Source organism: Pogonomyrmex barbatus, unplaced genomic scaffold (assembly GCF_055798465.1).
Source record: "Pogonomyrmex barbatus isolate J1 unplaced genomic scaffold, ASM5579846v1 scaffold14, whole genome shotgun sequence".
NCBI lineage: Eukaryota > Metazoa > Arthropoda > Insecta > Hymenoptera > Formicidae > Pogonomyrmex > Pogonomyrmex barbatus.
This window is the reverse complement of record NW_028297110.1, coordinates 5894331-5919423: the sequence shown is the minus strand read 5'-3', so window position 1 is coordinate 5919423 and position 25093 is coordinate 5894331. Positions and strand designations below refer to the sequence as shown.

The 25093-nt window shown below is 44.6% G+C and overlaps 1 protein-coding gene across 4 annotated transcripts; it reads left to right on the top strand.

Annotated features, from left to right (window-relative positions):
- The first annotated feature begins 642 nt into the window (after positions 1-642).
- LOC105428136 (uncharacterized) lies at positions 643-25041 on the top strand. 4 transcript variants are annotated; one of them, XM_089072757.1, is made up of 7 exons: positions 900-8998; positions 9815-9942; positions 16138-16358; positions 16917-17052; positions 17364-17497; positions 18519-18786; positions 20329-25041. In XM_089072757.1, exons 1-7 carry the CDS (start codon positions 8892-8894, stop codon positions 20400-20402), a joined length of 1068 nt encoding a protein of 355 aa, XP_088928883.1. In that variant the 5' UTR covers positions 900-8891; the 3' UTR covers positions 20403-25041. The 4 variants fall into 4 exon arrangements, with proteins under 4 accessions (XP_088928885.1, XP_088928883.1, XP_088928884.1 ...); XM_089072758.1 differs by having other exon boundaries at positions 5592-5638; XM_089072759.1 differs by lacking the exons at positions 900-8998; positions 9815-9942 and adding an exon at positions 643-850.
- The last annotated feature ends 52 nt before the right edge of the window (positions 25042-25093 follow it).

Here is a 25093-nt window from a genome sequence, read left to right as displayed (position 1 = left end):
CCTCCTCCGGTGCCGATGCCGCAGTACCGACTGCTTCCCGCGAAAGGTGGAAACCCGTGTAACGCGGCTGTATATAGATTTTCAATTAGTCAAAAGGCGGCCGTGTAGGAAATTATGTGTCGCGTGTCGCCGCGAATCGCCGCGAATACTTGAAGAGTACCGCCGTCGTCCTCGTCGTCACCGCCGTCGCCGCGGCCGTCATCGTCGTCGTCGTCGTCGTCAACATTGTGCTCTTCGGGATCTCGCCTGCTCGTTACCGACCCGATTCACATTCCGCGCGCGAGCGGCAAAACCGCGTGCGTCTCGCGCGCGCGGGTACCGCGTCGCGTCGCGTCGCGTCGCGCCGCGTCGCACCGCGCGCGTGTTTCGCTCCGCGGTTCTCTCGACCGGTCAGCGTGGAAAGATCGATTTCTCACCGGCGACTTTTTCCATTGGAACGTTCGAAAGAAGGAAAAAAAAAAGAAACAGAGAGAGAAGAAGAGAGAAAGCGCGCGTATACGGAGGGTCTGTCGCGGCTCGAGTGTTTATCGGGATCACATTGTGGACTCGATCCCATCCCTCCTCCCCTTCGTCCCGTGTGAGGAGCAATGACGACTCGTCGGCAGTGACACGACGGTCGCGGGAGTTGGAAGATAGAGCTCTTCCGATCTTCCCAGCGTCTGCCGCGCGTCGCGTGCTTGCGCTGCGCTGCGCTACGCCGCGCCGAGCGCATCATCGTCGCGGAGCGTCCCCGGCGATCTTGGAGAACTCGGGGATCCAGGATCACTCGCGGGAGCGAGGATGCTGCGCGCGATATTCGCCGTTCTGCTGCCACGGCTCCTCGTATTGTCGTCGTTGCTGCTCCATTCAGGTACGCGCGATCGGTCACATTTCTCATATCAAGTATAATGTCTTACAGAGCGAGACGCGAATTGAGAGAGAGACGGATTTGTCGCGTCGAGTATATTTCCATGGTGTACTCGATTCTTCTCGGATAAACCGTACGAGTTTTACAATCGAATAAAGCGACACGACGTGTCGAACTGGATTCTTAACGTTGAAATATCGAGAGCGAGAAAAAGAGGGAGAATAGCAGACACAGTTGTGCAAATATTTTAAAAGCTGATGATAAGAATAATGGAAGTTACACTTCGATGTTGAAAAATTTTAATCGTTAAGGGATTTTGAATTAAATAAATAAATGAAATAAATCTTATAAATTGAATAATTATATTATGTCATGCATGATGCAAGAAATTTTCAATAGAGAATTATATGAGATTTCGATAAAGAGACTCTTTTTAGTCGTGTGAAGAGGATGTTGTTACCATTGTGGATCAGTGGCGATGGTGACAATAACGAATCTACTTTTGAATGAAACCTTCACGAGAGACATGAGAATCTATTTTTTAGCATGCATGGGCGTTTGACGTGCCAGGCATATCTCGATTGTTCCGTTCAAGTTCAATAGCACGAAACGCTACTGATTTGCGTTACTGATTTAAATACCGGACGAAAAATAATTCGAGGCTGTTCCGCCAGCGCTTCGTGGCGACATTCATTATATGACAAGTAGAATTAGTAGAAATTAACGAGCCCGCTAATATCCGGCACAAATTTTGCAATTATCTTGCAAATCGCCCGATTAAATCATCGACAAAGAGGGGTTGGATGTATATATACACGGTATGTATTGACAAATGCATACCTTGTACACGGATCGTCTAACTCGCTCGCACGCGCGGCAAAATGCAACGTGACATGGAGGAATAAAAACCAGAAGAATAAAAGCTAGACGAATAAAAGCTAGTACACAAAGCGCCATGCATTTATGTATAGCCATGCAAAGCGCTCGGGAATAACAATATCTAGTCGCGTACGAAAATACCAGAGACCTCTTCGATCCGTGATAAACAAAAATTCCCCGAGTCGATATAATTGAATTACGTCGAAGTTATCGGCCGGCAGAGAGAATCTCGAAGAATCAAATGGAATTTAAATGGTCGCGTTTCGGTTTACATAGCGGCGAGCGTTCGCGAATTATTTTCGTTCGGCTCGAATAAATTGGAATAACAGTCGGTCAGAAAAATCGCCGAATCTCCCACGCGCGATTCCGCGGACTTTTTTTTTTTCCCCTCCCCTTCGCATTATATCGCCCGATCGAAGCCGCCACGGTGTTTCGCTTCGAAATTAGTTCGCTGATTTAACTCCCCCAGTCTGGTATCGAGCGCATTTTTAGTATCCACAACGAAACTTTGTTTTAAGTTCGTACTTAATTAAAACATTCGCCGTCGATGCGATCGCGAGAGGCATGGCCGCCGTCTTTACCTATGAAATAGTGAGTTTGTAGAGTGTATAACTACTGTTTGCGAATCGGTCGAGATAATGGAACGGTCGGCGGGGGCGGCCTCGAACAAACCATTGTCGTTCGGGAATTGCCCTTTCACCGCGCTTCGCTGTACACATCGATCGCGCCATAAACAAAATTCCGAGATTGTCACTAAAGAAATTACAGAATCTCCCCGCGGCCATTTTCGGCCTTCTGTTCGTCGAGCGTTCATCGAACCCTCGACATGCCCGCTCGACGTTGAAATTAGCTCACCGTTTTAACCCCATTCTCTTTTGGCACCGGGTATATTTTTGGCAGAGGCCGTAATTTCGCTGCAATACGGTTTCGTAATTAATTAAAACATTCGACACGGTCGCCGCGACCATCGTGTATCGTGTGTCGTGTCGTGTCGTGTCGTGTCTTCGCGTATGCAGCGGCGAGTTTGCGGAGGGTAACTAACCGTTTGTAAATCGACGGACGGAGGCGGTGGTAATGGGACGATCGACAGCTCCAAACAGCGATTATCGTTCGGAAATTACCCCCTTCAACTATACATCGGTCGTGGCCGGAATAAACCCACGCGATTTAGCGCGTCTTACCGGCCGTCAGCCGCCCGCTAAATGCGCATTGTCACGTGACGTTCATGTAAAGGTAATTAAGATTTCCAAGAACGTCACCACCGTCTATCTACGATTATTTATAACCGGTCAATTACCCCTAGTAGCTCTGCCTCTCATTTATCTTATTGCGAGAGATATGCGAAATATATCGTGATTATACTATTTTAAAGCGCACCTACCCCCTGTGCATATGCGAACGCGCAATTTGCAAATTATCGTTATTATCGCGTGTTTGCGAGAATTAACATATCGCGGCTGCGCACACTTTTCGATGATACGCGTGGCCGGTTATCGGATGACTGCGCTATTTGTACAAATGTTTTCGTTGCATTATACATTCCGAAATTTACATATCGGGCATTCGGCGTGGGAAAATTTGCCTACCTCTTGATAATTATTTTCAAGAAGAAAGTCGATCGAGTCTAATTTCGGGGCAGGACGATGGTAATATTTAATACCGAGAACAGAATCATAAATAGCTTTTAAATATGTATACGGAATATAATAGACTCTCGAGACAAAATAACAGAATCAACAGAATATCTCTTATTTATTACGCCGACCCGACGTCCTTAATTTTCCACAAGAATGGAAACGCCAAATCAAACATTTATAAATTAATTCCCCATTGTATCCTCAAATCTCCCCGCATGGCAATCCCCTGCTCTCACGGAGAATCGATCGTTCGTGAAATCCCTCAGAAATCCGCGCAGCCTAAAATAACGAAGATAGCTTGAAAAAAAAATAACGCGCGTTCGCATCCCCTGGCCAACAAAGCGTCACGAATTATTCAAAGTATATTTCACAGCGGGGCGAATCGCGAAAATTTCATTTCGCACATTGACGGCGCGGCGGAGGAGAGAGAAAAAAAAAACCGACTCGTTCGTTTAATCCTTTACGCGCGTCTCGTTAAACGCGTTAAATTCGCCTCGCCGGCGTTAACGCGCGTAGGCGACGTCACGTAAAACTACATCAGACCGACTGATATCTCGGGAGTACGACAATTAGAGAACGTGAATTTCTCGGGAAGAAGCGTCGGCGGCGGTGGCGGCACTTAGCCATCGACCGGTCAACGCGAGCGGACCCGATTTCAAAGTTAAATCGAGTTTGAACTTTGAACCGCGATCGCGGCGCTGGAACCAAAACCCGATGGCAAAGTGTGTGTGCGTGTATGAATGTGTGTGTAGGAGGAGGGGGAAGGGAGTGGACTGAGAGTTAACGTACGCTATCGCGGCTCGCCGTTCGAAACCGAAAGAACACGACTTCTCGCTTATCGTCGTCGCTTCGCGGATGCGGTGGTTTCCTTTCCTACGAACACGACGACGACGACGACGACGACGACGACGACGACGACGACGAGGACGAGGACGGCGGAGTGTCTCTTCGAGGACATTTTCCAATCGGAACTGCCGACGATGGCGCGGTCGCGTAAAGCAATCTGCGCTACGACGTCTCGTTCGGGACCGGCGAAACTGTATTACAATGGATCGTTAACCCAAGTACCATAATTGGCTCAATTTCCAATAAGCTCGGCGAAAACGGCGAGGATTCCGTACGGCCCCGTTTAAATAAAACAATACCACGCGCGCCGACACTTTGCTCTTTCTCTCTCTCTCTCTTTCTCCTCTCATCTCGCTGTTTTTCCTTCTCCTCGCTCGGTGAATCTCCATGCAAAACAGTAATCAAAGATACTACATTTTTTATCGTGCATACCGCGCGCAACGTCGCGCATAATTTAATACATGTATAAAACGCCCGGCAAACTTAATTATGTTCGGACGAGATTTATTACCTTGTCACGAGTGTCTCGTCATTCCTCGCGAAAAAAACTCTGACGTTTCCCCGACGTACGGAGGTATAAAAATAACAATAGGAAACGCATTGATCCGACGAGAAAATCGCACGGATTTCACAGTCTCGTGCCCAAGACCGATCCAGCTCTTGTAAAAGCTTAGTTCCATCAAGTTTAAGAGGAGATTGATTAATAAATTCATTTATTTAATTTAATCCATTTTCTGTTACAAATGAATCTGACTTTATACGAAACTCGAGATGAGATTAAATTTTATATCATTATTATCAATGTAGGATCTTGTCAGCTGTGATAATCTCCATTTCTCCCGCTGAATGAATTTTTCCGTGCGTACTCTTTTTATTATTTGCTCGCTTTATCCAAAGGTGATGGTCGCATAAATCGATAGCGGATGTCGTAGACAGGAGAGGACGGGACGGGCTTTGTTTAATAATTGTCTCATAATCTCGAATCTCCGCGGTACGTGATCACGCACGTCGCCGTACTCGTCGTTGTCGGAAGATAACAAAGCGAGCGCGTTGTATTTTTTATTCGCTGCTCGTATATATATTTCGCCCCCGCGCGCGCGCGCGCGCGCGTGCACAGCTTGTTTCACATGCGGCGAGTTTTAAAGCGCCGAGAGCTTCCACGTCGTTAAAATAAACAGAATCACTTGTCGGGGTAATTCTGCTTATCACTCTCCCCCCACATACGCCGCCATGGGTTTACGATACGACCGTAAATAAATAAAAGAGGCAGAGAGAGAGAGAGAGAGAGAGAGAGAGAGAGGGGGGAGAGAGAGGGAGAAAAGAAGTATCGGGCATCGATGTGCGTGCCCTGTTTTCCAGTTCGATCATCATTTCCCGCGCGCGACAGTCCATGGCACATGACGCGCCCGTTTAACGCTCAACTCTCGCGGTGACTGCTTTCTCTCTCTCTCTCTCCTCGCACATTTTTTTTCCAGTTTCGAGCTTATTTTACGGCCGGGGCAATTTGCCTCCAGAAGGCACTAAATTCTTTTATCTGTCCGGCCGTTTCCTCCTACCCTCGCTACCTCTAATTTCATATTATTCGAGCGCGGAAAACGCGAAAAAATATTGTGATGCCCCGGATAAGGAGTGCATGTAGCGTTTAACACGCCCCATTTGCCCGAATGATTAACACTCGCGCGTCCACGTGTCCCCTCGCGAACATACCTCTTTTGTTTTTTGCGATATGCAAACATATAATTTTATAGCCGCAGTTCCAGCTCTCACGTCCATATTCCGAGTCTTGATTTAAATTTTGTGCTTTAACATCAACACCGCCGATTTGTTAAACACCGTCGCAATAAAATAAAGCGACAAAAAAAAAAAGACGAGAAATTATCTCGAAACTAAATATTCGTTCGCGACGCGGAAAAAGAGGAGGTATTCTTGAAAGGTCTCGGGAAAGTTGCTGCGAAAAGTGAAATGTCTCGTGAACAATTCAACGAGCCTCTTCCCTAACGAGTGAAGAGTACGAGGAATAGGAAGAGTAAAAAAAAGAATTTACAGACACGGCGTCGGCTATAATTATTGCGCGAGTGTTTTGTTCGCGCAACTAACTTGAGAGGATTCTCTGTTCTCTTAGACAGCGATGAAACGTTGCGCGGCGCAACTCGTTCCTTTTCGCGGGCCATTAATTACACACGCGAAGCAAATCTATCGGAAAGCATTATCATCGCGGCACGTCAAAATTATGTACTTACCCGGGCAACCCCGCTGTTCGCTGTTCGGCGCTGCGCCGTGATTAATTACGACAACTCGATCGTTTTATCACTTTTTCCGCTCGTCGGGAAGCGTTATACCGTGTAACGTTATACGAAGCGTATCCGGATTCGACGAAGCCCGTCGATGTGAAACGCGCGTAATTACGCCTCCTTTTCGCCTCGCGCTTGTTACCCGAGTAACCGATTTATCTTTTATCCCACTTTTAGACTCGTCATCATTCGCCATTCTCGAGTCTGACTTGCCGCGCGTTTTCGGAACGCCCCGCATTGTACTCCCGTAACGCCGTATCCATTCGTACACGGCTGGCTGACTTTAGCAGATTCTTTTCTCCTCGGGCGAGCCCTTATTACACGGGAAATTCCAATATTTGTATGTGCTTGAGCAGGGAAAATAGCGTGCACGGTTGGGACCACGCGCTATCGTAGCGCGAGCGAGTGAACAGATAAAATAATAAACCAACAGCAACGATCTCGCGACTCTTCCTCCTTTCTTCCTTCCTTCCTTCCTTCCTTCCTTCCTTCCTTCCTTCCTTCCCTCCTTCCCTCCTTCCCTCCTTCCTTCCTTCCTTCCTTCCTCTGCCTCCGTCCCCTCTGCCCCCTCGCCCCACCTACGTGAAATCTGATTCCGATATACATATGTCGGATTTTCTCCTACCCGCGATCACGACGAATTTAATTTGTAAATAGCGCCGCATATCCACACGCCGGATATTAAAATAATCACGCGCTCGAATAGACTAATAACACATAATGTGAGTAATAATGGAACTAATGCGGCATATGCATTTCAATTACAAATATTCCGCGCGCACGCTGAAACATCATCGCTATACGGTCGCAGAGACGAGTGCTCCGAGTGCGTTTCGATAATTTCGACGGATCGAATATATATTTAAATAATTCCCGCTCTCGTGACTCCCGCTCCCGTTCTCTCCCCCCGCGAGATAAATGTTCACGCGAAATCTCCTAATATAGACTCAAAATGACTATTTAATAAACGTGACCGATTATCAGCGGCGTGCATTAGCGCTGTGTTACCTTAAAACTCATTTAAATAAACACATAAATCTAACTCGCGGCTCGTGTATAATACAATTCCGCCGTCTATTTCGAGGATCACGCAACGCAGCCGGGATTTCCTAAAATCTGGGAAGTCTCCGGATATGTAGTTACGGATTAACGCCGGCGAACAAATTTATAATCTCGCCGGCGATACATTCAGCGGAGCGGGATTAATCCTTGCATTACAGCCTGATTTACAGTGCCAAATCACGCGCGCGAACGGCTCCGGAGAGCACGGCCTTTCCGCTCCTCTCGTTCGGAATGAATCGGAATGAGTGTTGACGGACGCGGACGAATAAATATCTCACTCGCCCGGATGTGGCGAGTCCTCGCTAGAGATCGTCTTGGTCGTTCCTCCGTCCCGCACGATCCGTCTTGTCCTCTCTCGTGCGCCTCCCCAATCGCGTTTAATTAAATCGACCGTGTCCACGTCCGTCACGAGCACGTGCTGACAAACGCTGCCGCGTCACGTCGCCGGCGTGGACGAAAGCGCCGAGTCGCTCTCTCGATGGGCTAAAAAGATACAAGCCGGTAATGGTGAATGTTTCATTAGCGCGAATGGGGTAAATTTAGCAGAGTACGGAGTAATATCGCGGGATGGAAATCGTGCGATAACGCGCACTTACATATGTACGTGCGTGCACGCACGCACGAACGCGCCCATGCACGCACGCACGCACGCACGTACGCGAGATCTTCGTCGAGAGACGAGGGGAGAAGCCGCGACAATCGTCGCCCGCATTTATCCAATTTATTTCCCGCGCGTGCCCGAGCGGCTTAACGCGTACGCGGCTTTGTATTTATATGCGCGAGGAAACTCCGGAGATTTGTTTGCGTCTTAGGACAGGTGGCCCCGGCCACCCTCTCTCACCCTTGCGGGACATGTATCTCACGCGCTATGAAACCGCGTAAATAAAATTGTCGTAACGTGGCGCTTTTTCTCTCTCTTTCTCCACCGTACGTATGGAGGAGGAGATGGATGGCGACGAGGAGATGAATCGAGGGGAAGGCGGGGTGGATTTTCATCCACCGCGGGGCGCAGATACGTCGGATGCGGCGCGCCGAACTAAGAGAAACGCGCTGTTTATTTCGACGCGGTGATCTCGTTTCGCGCTCCGCGCGTCAGAATCTTTCGAGTTATGGTCGACTGAATATGGAGAGCGTCTTACGAGACGCGAACGGCGAAAGAGGTAGCAGCCAGCCAGTCTCGTGCTTTCTCATTAATATCGAAATTTTGCCCGATGAGCGGCACGGGCTAACGTCTGTGTAAAACCGTCCCTCGGCGTCTCAAAGAGGTTCGTTAGTTCCCGATTCAATAGTGGCGAAAAATAAACGAATCGCCGGGATGCTTAAGGTCCGATGGAAGGTAGACGGAAATCGATTTTGGAACTCCGAGAGATTAACAATTCAATCGACTTTGCCGATTGCTATACCGGTTCGCAATCGTTTCCCTCCGAGGGTACAAGGTAATTTCGAGAAATTGTTTATTCTTCTAGTTTGCGCGGAAAATTAGGTATATCGACTATCAGTACGGCTATCAGTAATCTAAACTCAATCAAACGTAAAGTAAAATGGGAAAAATTGTACCGCGTATATATATTTTCGCGTACGTTACACGACTACAAAATGCCTGGTCCCGGATGAAAAATACGAAAAACCGCACGGCGCGTTATGAGAAGAATCGTGTAACAGCGAGCCAACAAGTGACGTAAACAATTCGAAACAATCAGCTATTTGTAACACAAAAGATGAACAGCCATCTATTCACTTTATTGTTATACCATTTCACTTTCGTGGCTATACATTCTGTATTTTCCTCCGCCAGCTATTTTTTTTTTTATATTTAATCACTTTGATGCCAATCAACGGCATGACGCATTCGAGAGTTAAATAAAAGCTATTGATAGCGAATCAACAATAGTGCACAATTGCTTTATCACCCGTTGAAGAATAATAAAAAAAAATTTTTTAAATGCGACGGGCGGAGCATCTGGTGGAAATCGCATCGCGGCGTATCAGCTGCGCGTATTATTATTTTGACATCGCGATATTTCAACGGTTTGCAATAATTAGCATAGCGTCACGTACACACGTCCGTCCGTCTGTCCGTTACGCAAAAATGTTACCGCGCCACCGCACGCGGTAACCGACTTCTCATTTTTCGCTCTATCATTTCGCGTCGGAGGTGGGATTTAAATTCAGGGGCGCGGATATTAACCGGTAAAATCGACCGAGGTCGTCGCGCATATTTCACTCCGCGCTATTGGCTCGTGGTGCTTTAGGAAAATAACAAGGCAACATACGGCGAGGATCAATTATCGGGTTCAAGGAGCGGTAGCAGCACCAGCACCAGCATCAGCACCAGCAGCAACAGCGGCAGCAGCATCGGGAATAGAACCGCGGGCCACCGGTATTGAATTTATCGCAGCAGCTTATTTCCGCCAGTTGAAAGGAATATTTATACGGGCGCGGGCTAATTTATCTCGCAAGGCGTTTTATCGGCTATGCTCGATCGGACATTCGTGAGCGGTTTTTATTTCCCTCTAACCCCTCCTCTTTCCTCCTCCTTCCCAGCTAGCAGCGCGCCATCCGGTGCCGGCGATACCTGCAAAGTGACTTTCAAATGCGCCCGAACACGATCTCGACAAGATCGCGAAACGAGAAGGACATACGAGAAAGTGAAACACGATCGGACACGCGACACGATCGGATATCCGCCTAATAGGAGGAATTATAGAGGGTACGTCCGTCTGCTCCGAAGTAAGCGAATTAAATATTTCAGACACGCGTATATCGGCAATAAGACTTTACTCGATTTATCCCGATCGATACCTCGACGTTTTCCTCCCAATGGAATTTTAATGCGACGCTTAACATCGAGGTTACTGAATTATGAGGGGGATTAGAGGTTTAACGACGGGCGCGCGCATGAAAAATCTACTGCAACCTTGGCCCTTACTATGAAATAAGGATCAGTAAGTTCGCGCGGTACACAGTTCGCCACAATATTTCTTCCTGTATATACCCGCGGATACGTCGGTGCTTTAACTTGAGCCATTTCTCGAGAGAAGGTAACGCTCCGTTGAGTAACGATTTTTTCACGCTCCGGCGAAAAAATACACGGCCAGATGGCCGATCCAATAAATCTCTCCTCGCCGACAGTCCTTCGTACTCTTAACTTATCCGCGACTCGCATCCGTATCAATTTGCGGACGACAACGAATAGCGAATACGATCGTCTACGAACCGCGTATCCGCGGAACAAAATTATTGGAAAAAAAATATTCCGACTATTAATTTCAAGTGCGCGATTGTATATCTCTCAATCTGCTAAAAAAAAAAAAAAAAAAAAAAATACTGGTCGTAGTGGATTCTTCAGGTTTTTAGCGTCATGAGTTTCCCAGCATCATGAATTTCACGCGCATCAAGTAATGAAGAACAAATAGAGAATACAATCATCTGTGAATTATATATTCGGGAATTATTGAAAAAAAAATATTCCGACTATTATTTGCGTCAAGTGCGCGATTGTATATCTCTTAATCTGCTAGAAAAAAGTTGGCCATAGTGGATTATTCAGGCTTTTAGCGTCCCAGCGTCATGAATTTCGCGCGCACAAGTAATGAAGAATAAATAACGAATACGATTATTTACGAATTATATATTCGAGAATTATTGAAAAAAAAATATTCCGACTATTATTTGCGTCAAGTGCGCGATTGTATCTCTTAATCTGCTAAAAGAAAAGTTGGTCGTAGTGAATTCTTCAGGTTCTTAGCGTCATGAATTTCACGCGCACAAGTAATGGAAAACAAGTGGCAAATAGGATCGTCTATGAATTATATATTCGGAAATTATCGAAAAAAAAAAAAAATATTTCGACTATTATTCGCGCCAAGTGTGCGATTGTATATCTCTTAGTCTGCTAAAAGAAAAGCTGGTCGTAGTGGATTCTTCAGGTTCTTAGCGTCGTCATGAATTTCATGCGCACAAGTAATGAAGAACAAGTGGCAAATAGGATCGTCTATGAATTATATATTCGGAAATTATCGAAAAAAAAAAAAAAATATTTCGACTATTATTCGCGCCAAGTGCGCGATTGTATATCTCTTAGTCTGCTAAAAGAAAAGCTGGTCGTAGTGGATTCTTCAGGTTCTTAGCGTCGTCATGAATTTCATGCGCACAAGTAATGAAGAACAAGCGGCAAATAGGATCGTCTATGAATTATATATTCGGAAATTATCGAAAAAAAAAAAAATATTTCGACTATTATTCGCGCCAAGTGCGCGATTGTATATCTCTTAGTCTGCTAAAAGAAAAGCTGGTCGTAGTGGATTCTTCAGGTTCTTAGCGTCGTCATGAATTTCATGCGCACAAGTAATGAAGAACAAGTGGCAAATAGGATCGTCTATGAATTATATATTCGGAAATTATCGAAAAAAAAAAAAAATATTTCGACTATTATTCGCGCCAAGTGCGCGATTGTATATCTCTTAGTCTGCTAAAAGAAAAGCTGGTCGTAGTGGATTCTTCAGGTTCTTAGCGTCGTCATGAATTTCATGCGCACAAGTAATGAAGAACAAGTGGCAAATAGGATCGTCTATGAATTATATATTCGGAAATTATCGAAAAAAAAAAAAAATATTTCGACTATTATTCGCGCCAAGTGCGCGATTGTATATCTCTTAGTCTGCTAAAAGAAAAGCTGGTCGTAGTGGATTCTTCAGGTTCTTAGCGTCGTCATGAATTTCATGCGCACAAGTAATGAAGAACAATGTTGCCCACGTACGCGTGCGAGCCATAAATATTCAGCTCGTCGTGGCGCGCGAACATTTTAACCCTCTGCTGATCGCGCAGCGGGGTGTATATTTTGACGTTACTGGGGTTGCATACGCGGGTAACTGCATCAAACACGACCGATCATCGAAGGCCGGATTAAATATTCATATGCCCGGTAATTGCCCGATCTGTGATTCGAAATTGTCTCGGTGACAAAAAGAGGGGGAAAAAAAAATAAACAGATTCCGCGCGAATAATGTGTTCCATACATTGCTGATTTTTGCGGCTCTCTCCCGGAGGATCATTATCGTCAAAAAGGCTTCGTTTAATGAGTGAATTAAATTATGATAATGTTTTTCAAACATTTCTCATTAAACGGCATTATTCCGAAAACAGTTGGCTGCCATCATATTTCGCAGCATTATTTTGTTTTCGCAAACTGTTTCGTAAACAATATACAATGTGTAAATATTGATAGACGAATATATGTTTTTACTTGAAAGAAATTTAAACAATTGTAAATCGATCCGTTAATATTATCCAAATCTTTAATATGTTTTATTATGCGGAAGTTGGGTCATTTAATTATAGAATTCAACTTTTAATTCACTTTCAACTTCAACTTTTTTCAAACAGAACGTTTGAATTATGAAGAGACTTTTAATCAAATCCTTTTTAAATAATAAAATTGGTTTAAAATTACATATATTAACAATGAAAATTCTTATAATTACGTCAAATTAGATTGAATTAATAAGGAAATAACAAATGGAAGATTAATCAAATTAATGCAGCATCAAGAGATTCCCATTTGCATATTTGATACGTATTAATGCATATTTCAAGATCCGGCTGAGAAAATTTACTTAAATCGGATTAGAATATTGCGAAATTAAACATTGTTTGTTGAAATTTAATATATAACGTCCTTCTAAACATTCGAAGGGTCTGCGATAGTAAAGTTTGTTCACGACGTACAATACGGTCGCATTCTATTTCGCCACCTAACACCATCATTTCGTTCGCGGTATAAACGAAACGGCGGGAAATAAAATGCCTTTTCAGATCCCTTTATCTCGTTAATCTTGTCACGCTTTACGCCTTCGAGATACAAAACATAACAGGAAAACGACGAGAAAAGGAGAGAGAGAGAGAGAGAGAGAGAGAAAGAGAGAGAAATGGAAGAGAGCGATAGAAGAGGCGCTTATTGCACGTTGAATCTTTCCGTAGCTACAAACGTATTTACCGTTCAAAACTTGACAATGTCACGACCGATAAATAAGACTCGCAATCTTTTCCGCCAAGTCAGGGCACAATGGGAGCAAAAAATCGTAAGGCGTATCAGGTGCGAGACAAGATTGCAACAGGGAAACTTACACCTGGTGCGCTTGGAAATTCGACTCCCGGTTTACCTCGACGCGCGGTCAGACGCGGATATTTTCCCGATATTTTTCCGGATTTTTCTCCCGACGTCCGCCCGTAAGCGGGCACGTTCGCGAGACGAGACAATCGTCAGACGTATAACGACGTATACACCGAGCGATACCTTGTTTTTATGATCTTTCGCTTTCGTGAATAAACGAATCCTCAAGACAGAGGAGGGGGGAGGGAGAACGACGACATTCTTCTAATAATTTAAACTGAGGAAAAGTGAACGAGAGCTTTTTTACACCGAAATACGCGATTCGTCGCGAGTTTCGGTCGATGTAAATGCATCTCGACACGAAACTCGATCTTCGCAAGAAAGAAAAATATTCCAAATTCGTAACAAAGATATCCAAACAATTGTGAACTATTGTCCTATTTAGCACGGCATTCGTGTCGGCTTGTGCTCGCGTTCGCTCGAATTTCATCCGGATCCGCCTCTGCTCGCTATCGAACGAGAGTTCACGGCCCATTTGTACGGGACGTGAAGAAAAAAAAATTAATTAACCCCTAATAAGAGTGTTCGCCGCGTTCGGGCGGTTCTAATAGCGATGTGCCTGGACGCGCGATACGTCCCGTTGCGTGACCCCGATGCTTATCGAATCAATGACAACGCGTGCGTGCGCAACACGCGCCGAACAGCGTGATAAGGGCCGGTGATATAAACGGCAATCTCATCCCTTTCTCCCGGTCCACTCATTAGCGGACTTAATTTAAGACATTCCGCCGGCGGAATTTTAAACACGGCAAACATTGACGCGATTAACGTAATCATCGAGTCTCACTTCGCGCCGGCGTGAAGGAAAAACTAATTAATGACACGGGCGTGCTGTGTATTTATAAAGGCAAGGCGTCACCTCCTCCCCCCCCCCCCCGATTCGCCCCCTACCTCCCTCCTTCCCCTTCGTCCCTTTCTCCCGATTGTGTTGTTTTACAAAAGCGCCCGGCATGATTAGAAGGCACGTGCGCGCCGCGGAAAGAATTTCGGCAAATACGTATCTCTCGCGCGACCCGCTTCATTACTGTACACTCGACCGCAATTACGGCATGGAACATTCGGATATTTGCAATTTGGTTTGTAACAAACACACAGAATGATCCGGACGTCTCTCCCTCCTCTCTCTAAAAAATTTCGCTCGAACTCGCGATCGATTTTTTTCTTTGGGAAAATTGATCGGGAAGCCAGAATATATTACAAGCTTTCAATTTGCGTGACGCTATGTATCTTGGCAATCGCGCTTCAAATTAAAATTCGGGGGAAAATCGGCCGGGAGCGAAATGCCAACTGGAAAAAATGAAAAAAATTTTTAATTTAAAAAAAAAAAAAGAGCCGGTTTCTCTCTTTCTATTTTTACAGTTTTTGGATGCTATTTATGACAGAAAAATCGCCGCATCCAGGTCATCCGACGTCATACGTACGTCGTGCACTCGTGTAACGGTGCTCCATACATTTAAAGCTCCGCTTGAGGGAAGAAACACGCACGGGAAACCGCATTGTCGAAGAAATTTCAACATCTCAAAGGCCACTGCAATTTTAAAGCGATGTACGTGAGCCCGCGCCCGCGAACGCGGTTCTTCGGTTATCAATTATTCCTCCAAGTCGATATCGAACTCACGGCGCCTTTCAGCTCTTCGACATGCAATCGCGATAGGAAGAACACTCGGTTCTATTAGATCAATTCATTTTAGCCGCGCTCCTTTACGTACCTTTATACTTTGTAAAGGTGTGTAAGAACGTAAATATGTCACCGCTCGTGATAAACGTAGAGAATGTAAAGCGTGTAGCTGAAAATGAATCTGTAAATGGGAATGCATCTTTAATATTCGGATATGTGACGCTTGTTCCCTGTACATTCCGACTTTCGAGTGATACGAAAATGATCGCGGAGTGCAGATATCGTTACTACCAGGCGTGTAAAATGCGGAGGGAGTATGAATCATAATGTGTGATTCAAAAAGCTCTCACGACAGTGAATCATGTGTGACTCATTGCCCGACAAGCTCTCCTCGTTACGCGTACGAATATTATCGTCGAATTGATCGCGTGCGAATGTCGAGGATTGAAATTGCAATTCGTAGGACGTCGCGATCGTGAAGGAGATGAGAACGTCTCGTGGCGGAGCGTCTGTCTGTCTGTTTGTCTCTCTCTCTCTCTCTCTCTCTCTCTCTCTCTCTCTCTCTCTCTCTCTCTCTCTCTCGCTCTCGCTCTCGCCAAGCGTCATGGGCCCCATGTGAATTCGCCAAGTTTCCCAACGCAGCTGCAATTGCAACTGTGCGGGTTGAAACGGGGCAGGTGAGGGGAGGGAGGCACGAGGGAGGGGCGAGGGGAAGCTGGATCCCGCAGGGTCCACTTGCGCGCCCTGCAATCCTCCCGCAAGCTGCAATCCGAAATCTTTTGCAGGTATCGTCGTCGTCTACGTCGTCGCTCTACGCATGACGTCCCTGCAGATACCGCAGCACGTCCTCCTGAATGAGACGGTGCACATGCAGTGCAACTTCAACTTGGACAAAGAGCTATTGTATTCCGTGAAGTGGTACAAGGACGGTCACGAATTTTATCGTTATGCGCCCAGAGAGGCGCCCATGGTGGTAACGTTCCCGGTGGCCGGCGTAAACGTGAACGTGAGTGAGAGTTTGTGGAAACTGGGAAGGGGGGGAGGGAGGGTTGCTTTAGAATAGACACGGAATAGTCTCTTTCCTGACCTTCTCCGCCCTGATAGCGAGCGGGAGAACAGTCAGTCTTTGGCAACGTATTCTCTTACCGTAGCCGTAATATTCTGGCCTTTACATTAATTTGAGGCATTTCAGGTACTTGGCCCGAATATTTGCGCTATCGAATGTCGGTTGAGTATCCGATTTAAATTTAAACATCTCCAGCAATATTCGTCTTGTTGTTTAACACTTAACACGTCGAATCAACGACGAGTAGTGGCCGCGCGATGCCCGAACGCAAAAGATGGGATACCAGCTTCGTTTTAATTTTTTATTTTCTTTCGCTAATTTTTTATGTTCAAGCTAGAGAGGTACAATATGCGCTCTGTATGTCTCTCACGGCGGGAAGAACCTTTTTGTTTCGAACCTGATAGAATCTGATTCGCTCCCACTGGCGTCGCGCATCGCGCAGGTTCCGCGTCACGCTCGATCGGGCACGGTAGCTTGTAATCGCGAATTTGCATTCAGAGGAACGAGTCCACCCAGAATTTGGTTGTCCTGAGCAACGTGAATCTGACGAGCTCGGGGAGGTATCGATGCGAGGTGTCGGGCGAGGCTCCCGCCTTTGAGACGGTCTCTGATCACGGGGACATGACTGTGGTCGGTAAGTATCGTCATGGAAACTAAATACGAGGGTGTGCAATTAAATTCGGATTGTATCGAAAAATCCTGAAAACGCTTTCCATTCGACGCTACCGATAAACGCAGAGGTCGCGATCTAATCCAGAGTAAACAGTGGAAATTTTTATCCTTAAAGTAAACTACGGTTAGAGCGCGGTAGTTATTTCAGCGTAATTTGCGAGGGAGGCGAAACTAGATAAATGAATACGTACAGTAAATGCACGCGGTAAGATAAGGGGAATCTAATCCGGGGGAACGACAATAGCACTAGAAAGGGTCATGGCAACGTTTCAGTTCTACCTAACGAAGGACCGCAGATAACCGGTGGTCGTCCTACGTATCAGGTAGACGATGTCGTTCACATGAACTGCACGTCGGCACCTTCTAAACCACCTGCGATATTGGCTTGGTACATCAACGATGTGGAGGTAAGTGAGACACTTAAACCGTCGGTGAAATAATTGTGCAACCTTTGTTTCACGCTTCGCTAGACTTTTCCGAGCAACGCGGAGCGCGATGAAATGTGTACTTCTTGTTAAAAAGAAATAAAAAGACGGAGAGAGAAAGGGAGAGAGAGAGAGAGAGAGAGAGAGAGAGAGAGAGAGAGAGAGAGAGAGAGAGCACAACGGAGTTGCAGTATATGCAATTTGCTAAATAAATCAAAGCTTCATTCCGCTCTGTTTTCATTACAAAGACGCGTACGCGCGTACCGCGTGTCCATTTGCGTTAATCTCGAAAAATATTCCTCGATAATGTTCTAATTTAAAATTTATTTTGATAAAACACCAGTCACCGTTCCCAATTAAAGGTGAAATGCTGACTGTCTCTCGTGTCAACATTGAATATCGATTTGAAATCCATGACGTTTATGTACTTTTCATTTATCCGATCCCATTTATGTGTCGTTAATATTTACGGAACTGCATCCCTTTTTTTTCCAGAAAATTCGTTACCGCGTTATATTCCAGCAAAATTTTCCACCCTGCGGACGCATGGCTTAACCGAATTAAAGATTAACTTTAAAATAACTTTACCTCCACAGCGCGCCCGCGTCGCTGATGAATGTTATTATCATTATCGTGCGATAATTAGAATCTTGCTTCGGTGCTTCATGCAATTTCGCGTAATTGGTTTCACGAAAAAAATTTGCATCCGGGATCAAAAGAGCGCAATCTCTCGTTCTTAATTGTTTTCAAATTGCATTCTACAGAATCGCGTATCTGTTTTCCATCTCCCGCGCGCCTAATTGATGCCGTCGATATCGCGTAATCCGGGTCGCGCGAGTCTACGTCCCAACTAAAAATCTATCTAATTGCTCGATCCCATCCCTCTCTCCCTCTCCCCCTCTCCCCCAACTCGTCCCGCGAATTCTTTCCGCGTTGCGAGTCGTGTCCCCGGCCTCTTTAAGAATAATCCTTACGGATCATCGCAGAAACGCGCCGCTTTCAGGTCAGGAACCCCGACTACCTGACAGGACCCAATATCACCGTCGAGAAGAACGGTCTGGAGACCGCGAGACTCGGTCTGAAATTCCGCGTGGCGAACAAGCACTTCAACCAGGGCGACATGAAGCTAAAGTGCATAGCCACAATAGCCTCGGTCTATCTGCGAAGCAACGAGGAGAGCGTGGCGGGCGACGAGAGTGTTCTGAAAACGCCTATAATGGAGAGCCGCGAGACCCGGGCGCAGAGCCACACTCGCGAGGATCTGACGAATGGTAAGCCCCCCCCCCTTGGATCACCCTGAGGTTACTCTCCTACCTACCTACCTACCTACCTACACCGCAATTGCGCAACGTTCCCCCGTTATCGATTAACCCTCCGAATGCTGAATTCAACTTTTACCTTGTCCAGAAGTTGGTAGCGAGCAAGTTAAAATAATTAAGGTCCAGTTGCACCGACGTTGATTATTGGTACAACCGTAATTAGCGAAATCGCAGCCGGTCCTCTGTCTCGTTACGGGAGAATAAAACGTACGTTCAATTAAAAAGTTATTTCCCTCCCTCGCTCGGCTGTACTTTCTCGTATTACTTACAATTTCTCCCGCAACAATTTTCGTGCGCGCGCTCGCGATTTTTTTCTTTTTTTTTTTTTTTGCCCCCTTTGCGGCCCGCGATCGCGGTGAATCATCGATTACAAGCAAGATGATGAAAAATTCACTTAGGTCAAGCTCTCTGCGCGCGGGGATTATAAATCCCCATTATAATACTTCAACCTCGGCAGATTATTCCGCTGTCGAATTTGATATACCGAAGAGCGAAGCAATCGCGGCGCGGCTCGTAACAAAATATATATGACGGGTTTTGTTTATTTTTCCTTTTTTTTTTTTTTTTGGCGCGGCCTGCGGTTTCTCGCGAGCGCATCCCGACCGGAAACCATCGCGGATAATTTCGCACTCGCGCGTACACGCGTGTAACAATTAATTCGCCGTATTAAAGGACTTTTCGCTTCACGCCGAAAATATTTCGCGACCTAAACCGATTGTAAATACGCATATTGTGCTCGTCGATGGCAAATATTCGAGCGTTACCATTTGCGCGAATATTTATTTGTATTTGTGTCGCGGTAAACGGTACGCTTTAAAGTAACCTCTGCCATATTATTATTATTATTACGGACGAGGAGAATTTCCGTTTCCGGGCATCGAGAAGGAGCTCCGCTCCGGGTCGTACGAGTAATGAGGAGTATCGGATTAAGGTCCTAAGTATTAAAACAAATCCCCGTGACCGTACATTCGGCATTAATCACAACGAGAACTAATTACTCGATGCCCTAATCCGCGATAGTGTTATCGCCCGGGTCCCGCAATAAAAACTGATTAATTACAGCCACACTGTATTCAAATCCCGAACTAAATTACGGCAAGAACGAGGCTCGGGCTTCGCGAAATGAATACGTGGGATATATTTGGCGTCCGAATTAGCCGTTTAAGGGATGCGCATCGCTAACTCGCTACAATCCCCCGCAAACCACCGTCTTACTCGGCGAGTACATCATCGGCGACTATAAACTCCGCATAAAATTTCTCTGGTATCGGACGTTCCACATAAATGCGAACTCCTTTTTCCAATTTTTAATAATTTTCAAGAATCCATTAGAGCGATTCAGTTCCCTCGACGTCGGAAAAAATTCCGATGTCAAAGCTTCACCCGGAACCAGGATATTTTTATCCTTACGAACAAAGGCAATTAACGATTTTTCAGAAAAAAAAAAAAAATAAGCTGAAAAAAGCTAATGAAGCTTCGTCTTTAATGTTCCAGGATCCGCAAGTGTCACAGTCCAGTGGACGATCCTCGTCGTCGCCCTGATCACATCGATCGCAGTCGCGCGATAATAACGACGAGCGTTTCTTTTTTCTCTATTTCTTTTCTCTCTTCTTTTTTTTCCACGTTGCTTCCTAATCATGTAAACGTTAGGAGATCGGTTTTCGTCCTATCTATTACTAATTCCTAATTCGCGTAAACGTAAATAATACGCGATAATGCATATAATAAGTGTACGTCCAATTATGCATTCGCCGCGGCGTACGGCGTGAGCTTTACGATTACGTGCGCTCTAGGCTCTAAATGTATTTTGCGCGCGCGGAGCGGACGATCGGTTGTCGATCGATCGATCGATCGATCGATCGATCGCCTCGTGATCGACGGATCCGACTCTCCGCGCGTTCGTTTTAGATCGTCCAAAGTCTCTCTAGCGAGGAACGTCGCGGAAGGCGGCGTCAGAAGTCGTCTTTTGTATCGCTTTCGAGATACGATTCGATGTTATTCTTACTACGATTTTTACAAAGGGTTTTTCTATTTTCACGACATATCATTTCTATTTGCTCGGCGGTCGCGCGTCCTCGCGCCGATCTTCCCAGAACCGAATGGTCCTCTTCAGGGTCCAGTCTTGGATCCCGCGAATGCGCTTCCCTCGGAATCGCTATCGTATCCCATCCCTTCTGCCGCATTCACCCTCCGCGTTTCGGCGATTTCTCGATTCGTACAAAGCGGAGCTAATACTAGTCACGAAAACGGTCGCGAGCGATTTTTCTTCGTACTTGCCTTCGGTGGGCAAACAATATCGAAAAGGAGACAATTTAGAAAAAAATTGTATTTATAGAAGAATTTATTCTGGGAAATTGATTTATATTGAAATTTAATTTTTTTTTTTTTTTTTTTTTTTTAATTTAATTTATTTCTCTCGACTCCCCTCGATGCGTTTGGTAAGACACTCACGACTTTTCCTCATTTTCACTTTTATCCTTCCGATTACTGTTTTATTAACCGTGCTACCCCGCAGGTGTATTCTTCCGCTTGTCTTTTACAGTTTCCAACAGAATTCTCGGTCGGTAAAGATAGCGAAATGTCGAACGCTGCTAAAGAAGTAGCGAGCTACTTACTGAACAATAATAATATTACGGTGTAACAATACCTTACGGTACGCGCATAAAAGGAGAGACGTTAAGGGGAAAACCTCCATACGACACGGAATAATCTCTATCAAACGTCACATTGTTACGGCCCACCGTGTTGGCATCGCGCAAGAAAATCGACTCGTGACTCGCTCGAGGGAATATCTTTTATAAACGAGTCTTTCGTTATGTAAAATACGGGCCCCGCGTGGCCGTAAGTCATAGGCATCGCAACGTGATTGAGTTGACTCCCACTCGATAACCACGCGAAACGCTTAATCGGGTCGCTGTCGTCCCTCTTCTGACTAATTGTAAGGCATAGTTAATCTCATATCGGGTATATGTCACGCGTACGGAATTACTATCGTATTTTCGATCGATATTGAAATATCCCCAACGGCGCACGCCAGCCAGGCCTAAGGAGAGAGAGAGAGAGAGAGAGAGAGAGAGAGAGAGAGAGAGAGGGAGGGGGGAGGGGGCGGGGAGGAGAGGGAGAGAGGAACATCGGACCTCCACTTCAACCACATCTCCCCGGCGGCGTGCCGGCGTAATTAACAATAATCCTGTAATTCCAAGTCAGCAAACGACATCGATAAGCGCCACTTGAATTGATGTTTTTCTCGTTGGGCAACCTAAGCAAGGGAATTACACCAGATGTTGATCGATGGTGCGAGTGTACACGAATAACGCGATATTCAAATGCACTTGCACTCGTATGAAACAAAAAAAATCGAATTACCGTCGTCGATCGAATCAAGAGAGAAAATTGAACTACTTTCAGTAAAAAAAATTGCATTACCCTTTTTTTTGTTACGGTAGGCGAAACGCGCGTAGAGAAATAAAGTTTGTTAAAGAGAGAGACTCTACTCATTTATCTCTTTTTTTTTTATTTTTTTTTTTTTTTTTTGGTAAATTTGCATGAAATCGGTGTTTCTTTAAAAAAGCAGGACATCGCGGAAATTTTATTCAAATGCTGATCGTCCGCTGTGCAGTATCGGTAATATACTATTCGCAGATTTTATTGAATAATGACTCGGAATAAAGTTTCGTCCGTCTGGGTACGGCATTATTGGCTACCTGGCGAGCACTATTAAGGTCACTTTATCTATCGCTATGTATCGATTTGAGATGGTTTTACTGTAAACTCTTCCGCGTAAGCGTAAACAAGAATCTGATCGCAAAAAAATACACACACACACACACACACACACACACACACCACACACACACACACTATATATATATATATAATATAATATATATATATATATATATATATATATATATATATACGTACATAAAATATGAAAGTATATGAAAGTAGCACAAAGACCGGAAAATCACCATCGGCAATCCGCGCGTTATCAACTGTCGGCGCCGATCGATACGCAATTACGTCGGCTGGATATATTTCGGTCCTGCAGCATATTTTGACTAAAAACGAGCGGTCGTTGCAAGTACACCGGGCGATGCGCTATACGCCATACGCCTAACACGAACAAAAAAATATAACAAGAAAAATGTTATTGTGATTGAAATTCGCATTACGCGATAGCGAAGCCTATGGAACGCATCCGCGAGAGTACTCTATGTAAAAAAAAAAAAAAAGAGAGAGAAAGAGAGAATTCCGCGACGGAAAAAAAATAGCGCGTACTCTCGATATGAGTGCCGTTGCTTCATATAATATCCTCGTCCTCTTCCCCTTCCTCCCTCCGCCTTCTCGCTTGAGGAAAACGCGCCTCTCGCGCGGAACGTTTTCTCACGGCGGAAAATACGCGGCGCAAATATTTGACGGAATTCCGTTTCCAACGCGACAAATGGTGTACTTCTCTTGTAAAGTAGGAAAGATCCGTCGCTCTTGCTCGCACGAGAAAAGAAAGCGTGGAAAAATTGACACACATCTGAAAAAGGACGAAGATCTTCGAGAACTTTTTTTTTTTGCGTTAAAACAAAACTTGACTCCGCGTGGTGTATCCTGGAAAGAGAACGCGCCGGAAGCCGTACGATAATAATAACGCCCAAAATCGCGGGCGAGCGCAACGAAAAAAAGGCACGGAACCTCGGCGTGTTTTCTTGCGTATCTTTTCCCGAGCATAAATCCAAGCGCGACGCTTATCTGTCAGTTGAGCAACAAAGCGACATAAGGATTTACCGATAGTCTCAATAAATATAGTTTTATAAACATTCTACGTGTAAAGATAAAAAAAAAAGAGAGGAAAGAGCGTTCGTTTTTTTTCTTTTTGAGAATATTCCTTTTTGAAGGATGTTTCTCATGTTTCCTAAATTTCTCTGTGAATTCTTCTGAATGGCATAAAATATGAAGAAAGCGTATCTACGATTTGTACTTTAAAATTGTATCTTGATATATTTCTTTTAATAATTTTAATTGTTAATTTGCGATGTATAGTGCTAGAGGAAAAATTAGAGCGTTCCTTGCTCTTTCCAGGATGAATATAGGCGAGAATGCGGCGCGTCCGTATTATTATCATTTTCGAATCAATGTGAGCACACAGCATTTCGATATGCTCAAAGTAGGCCCTTTCGATATATTTTTCGTATAGACGCGGAAGTATTTTGCATCGCGATTTCGAACGTAGGAAAGGCGCGTTGAGACGCGAAACTGAAAGCCGCGCGACTCGCGCGAGGCATTGCGTTCATATTCGTCAATCGAGTAGAAACGCGTTTCGAACGAGGTAGTGACTTAAGGCCCTTAATACGTGTCGTATTACGAATAAGTGTTTACAAGCCTGTAAATATGTACATAATTTTCATCGTTATTAAAATTATTCACAATTATATAACGGCGTCGAGTGTCGTCGTTGCTTCGCCACGCGCTACAGTTTACACTGTTGCAAAAATATCTATTTTTTTCTCGTCATTTTACAATTGTGTTACTATAATTTTGAAATCATTTTTCCGTTGCAATTTGTGATAAAAGATATGGTAAATATGCGGTATAACGCTCTCTCTTCCGATTTTTCTGTAATTTTCTGTAATTTTTTAAATGTGTGTATTTTGTGTAGAATGTATTCTGGAAAGGATAATTGTCGTTGAAATCCCGTTTTTTTTCAAAGTTTTTTGACATCGGTAGGAAATGAATTTAATGATGATTTATGGCTACATATTTATCATATTCACTGCTTTGATTAATTAAAAACTAATTAATAAATTATTTTCTAATATAATTTAAATAGCAGAGAATAGTTTGTGATTCAAAATTTATTTTTTTTTTCATTTTTTTTATGAGGATTGAATATTAAAAAGCTTTGGAGTAAAAAAAAAGTGATGAAGATGATTTTCCTTCTCAGAATATATTCTACACATAAAAATATAATAAAATCGGGAGAGAAAGCCTGTTATATATTTACTGTATATTTACCAAAGATATTTTTTTCTCTATTTCAATTTGAATATATCGCATTTTCTACTTTGTAGCACAGAAAAGACGAAAGAAACGAAATGTTTTTTTTTATATTTTATTATTATTATTTCTTCGGTAAATTTCTTCAAACGCACTATGTTTAAGACATCAATATATGAGTCTGTAAAAAATAAAGAGAACGATTTACCTTTCCTTGCATCTCCCCATCGTTTTGACATTCCTTTCTGTTTCACTTGTTTCCGGAAAAAGA

What these genes read in the sequence shown, in the direction of transcription:
- LOC105428136 (XM_011640240.2), top strand. Translation starts at nt 10,037, where the DNA reads ATGCTCGATCGGACATTCGTGAGCGGTTTTTATTTCCCTCTAACCCCT. An exon ending in TGGCCGGCGTAAACGTGAAC is followed by an intron (nt 16,359 to 16,916) that starts GTGAGTGAGAGT and finishes ATTTGCATTCAG; the next exon opens with AGGAACGAGTCCACCCAGAA. An exon ending in CGGGGACATGACTGTGGTCG is followed by an intron (nt 17,053 to 17,363) that starts GTAAGTATCGTC and finishes GCAACGTTTCAG; the next exon opens with TTCTACCTAACGAAGGACCG.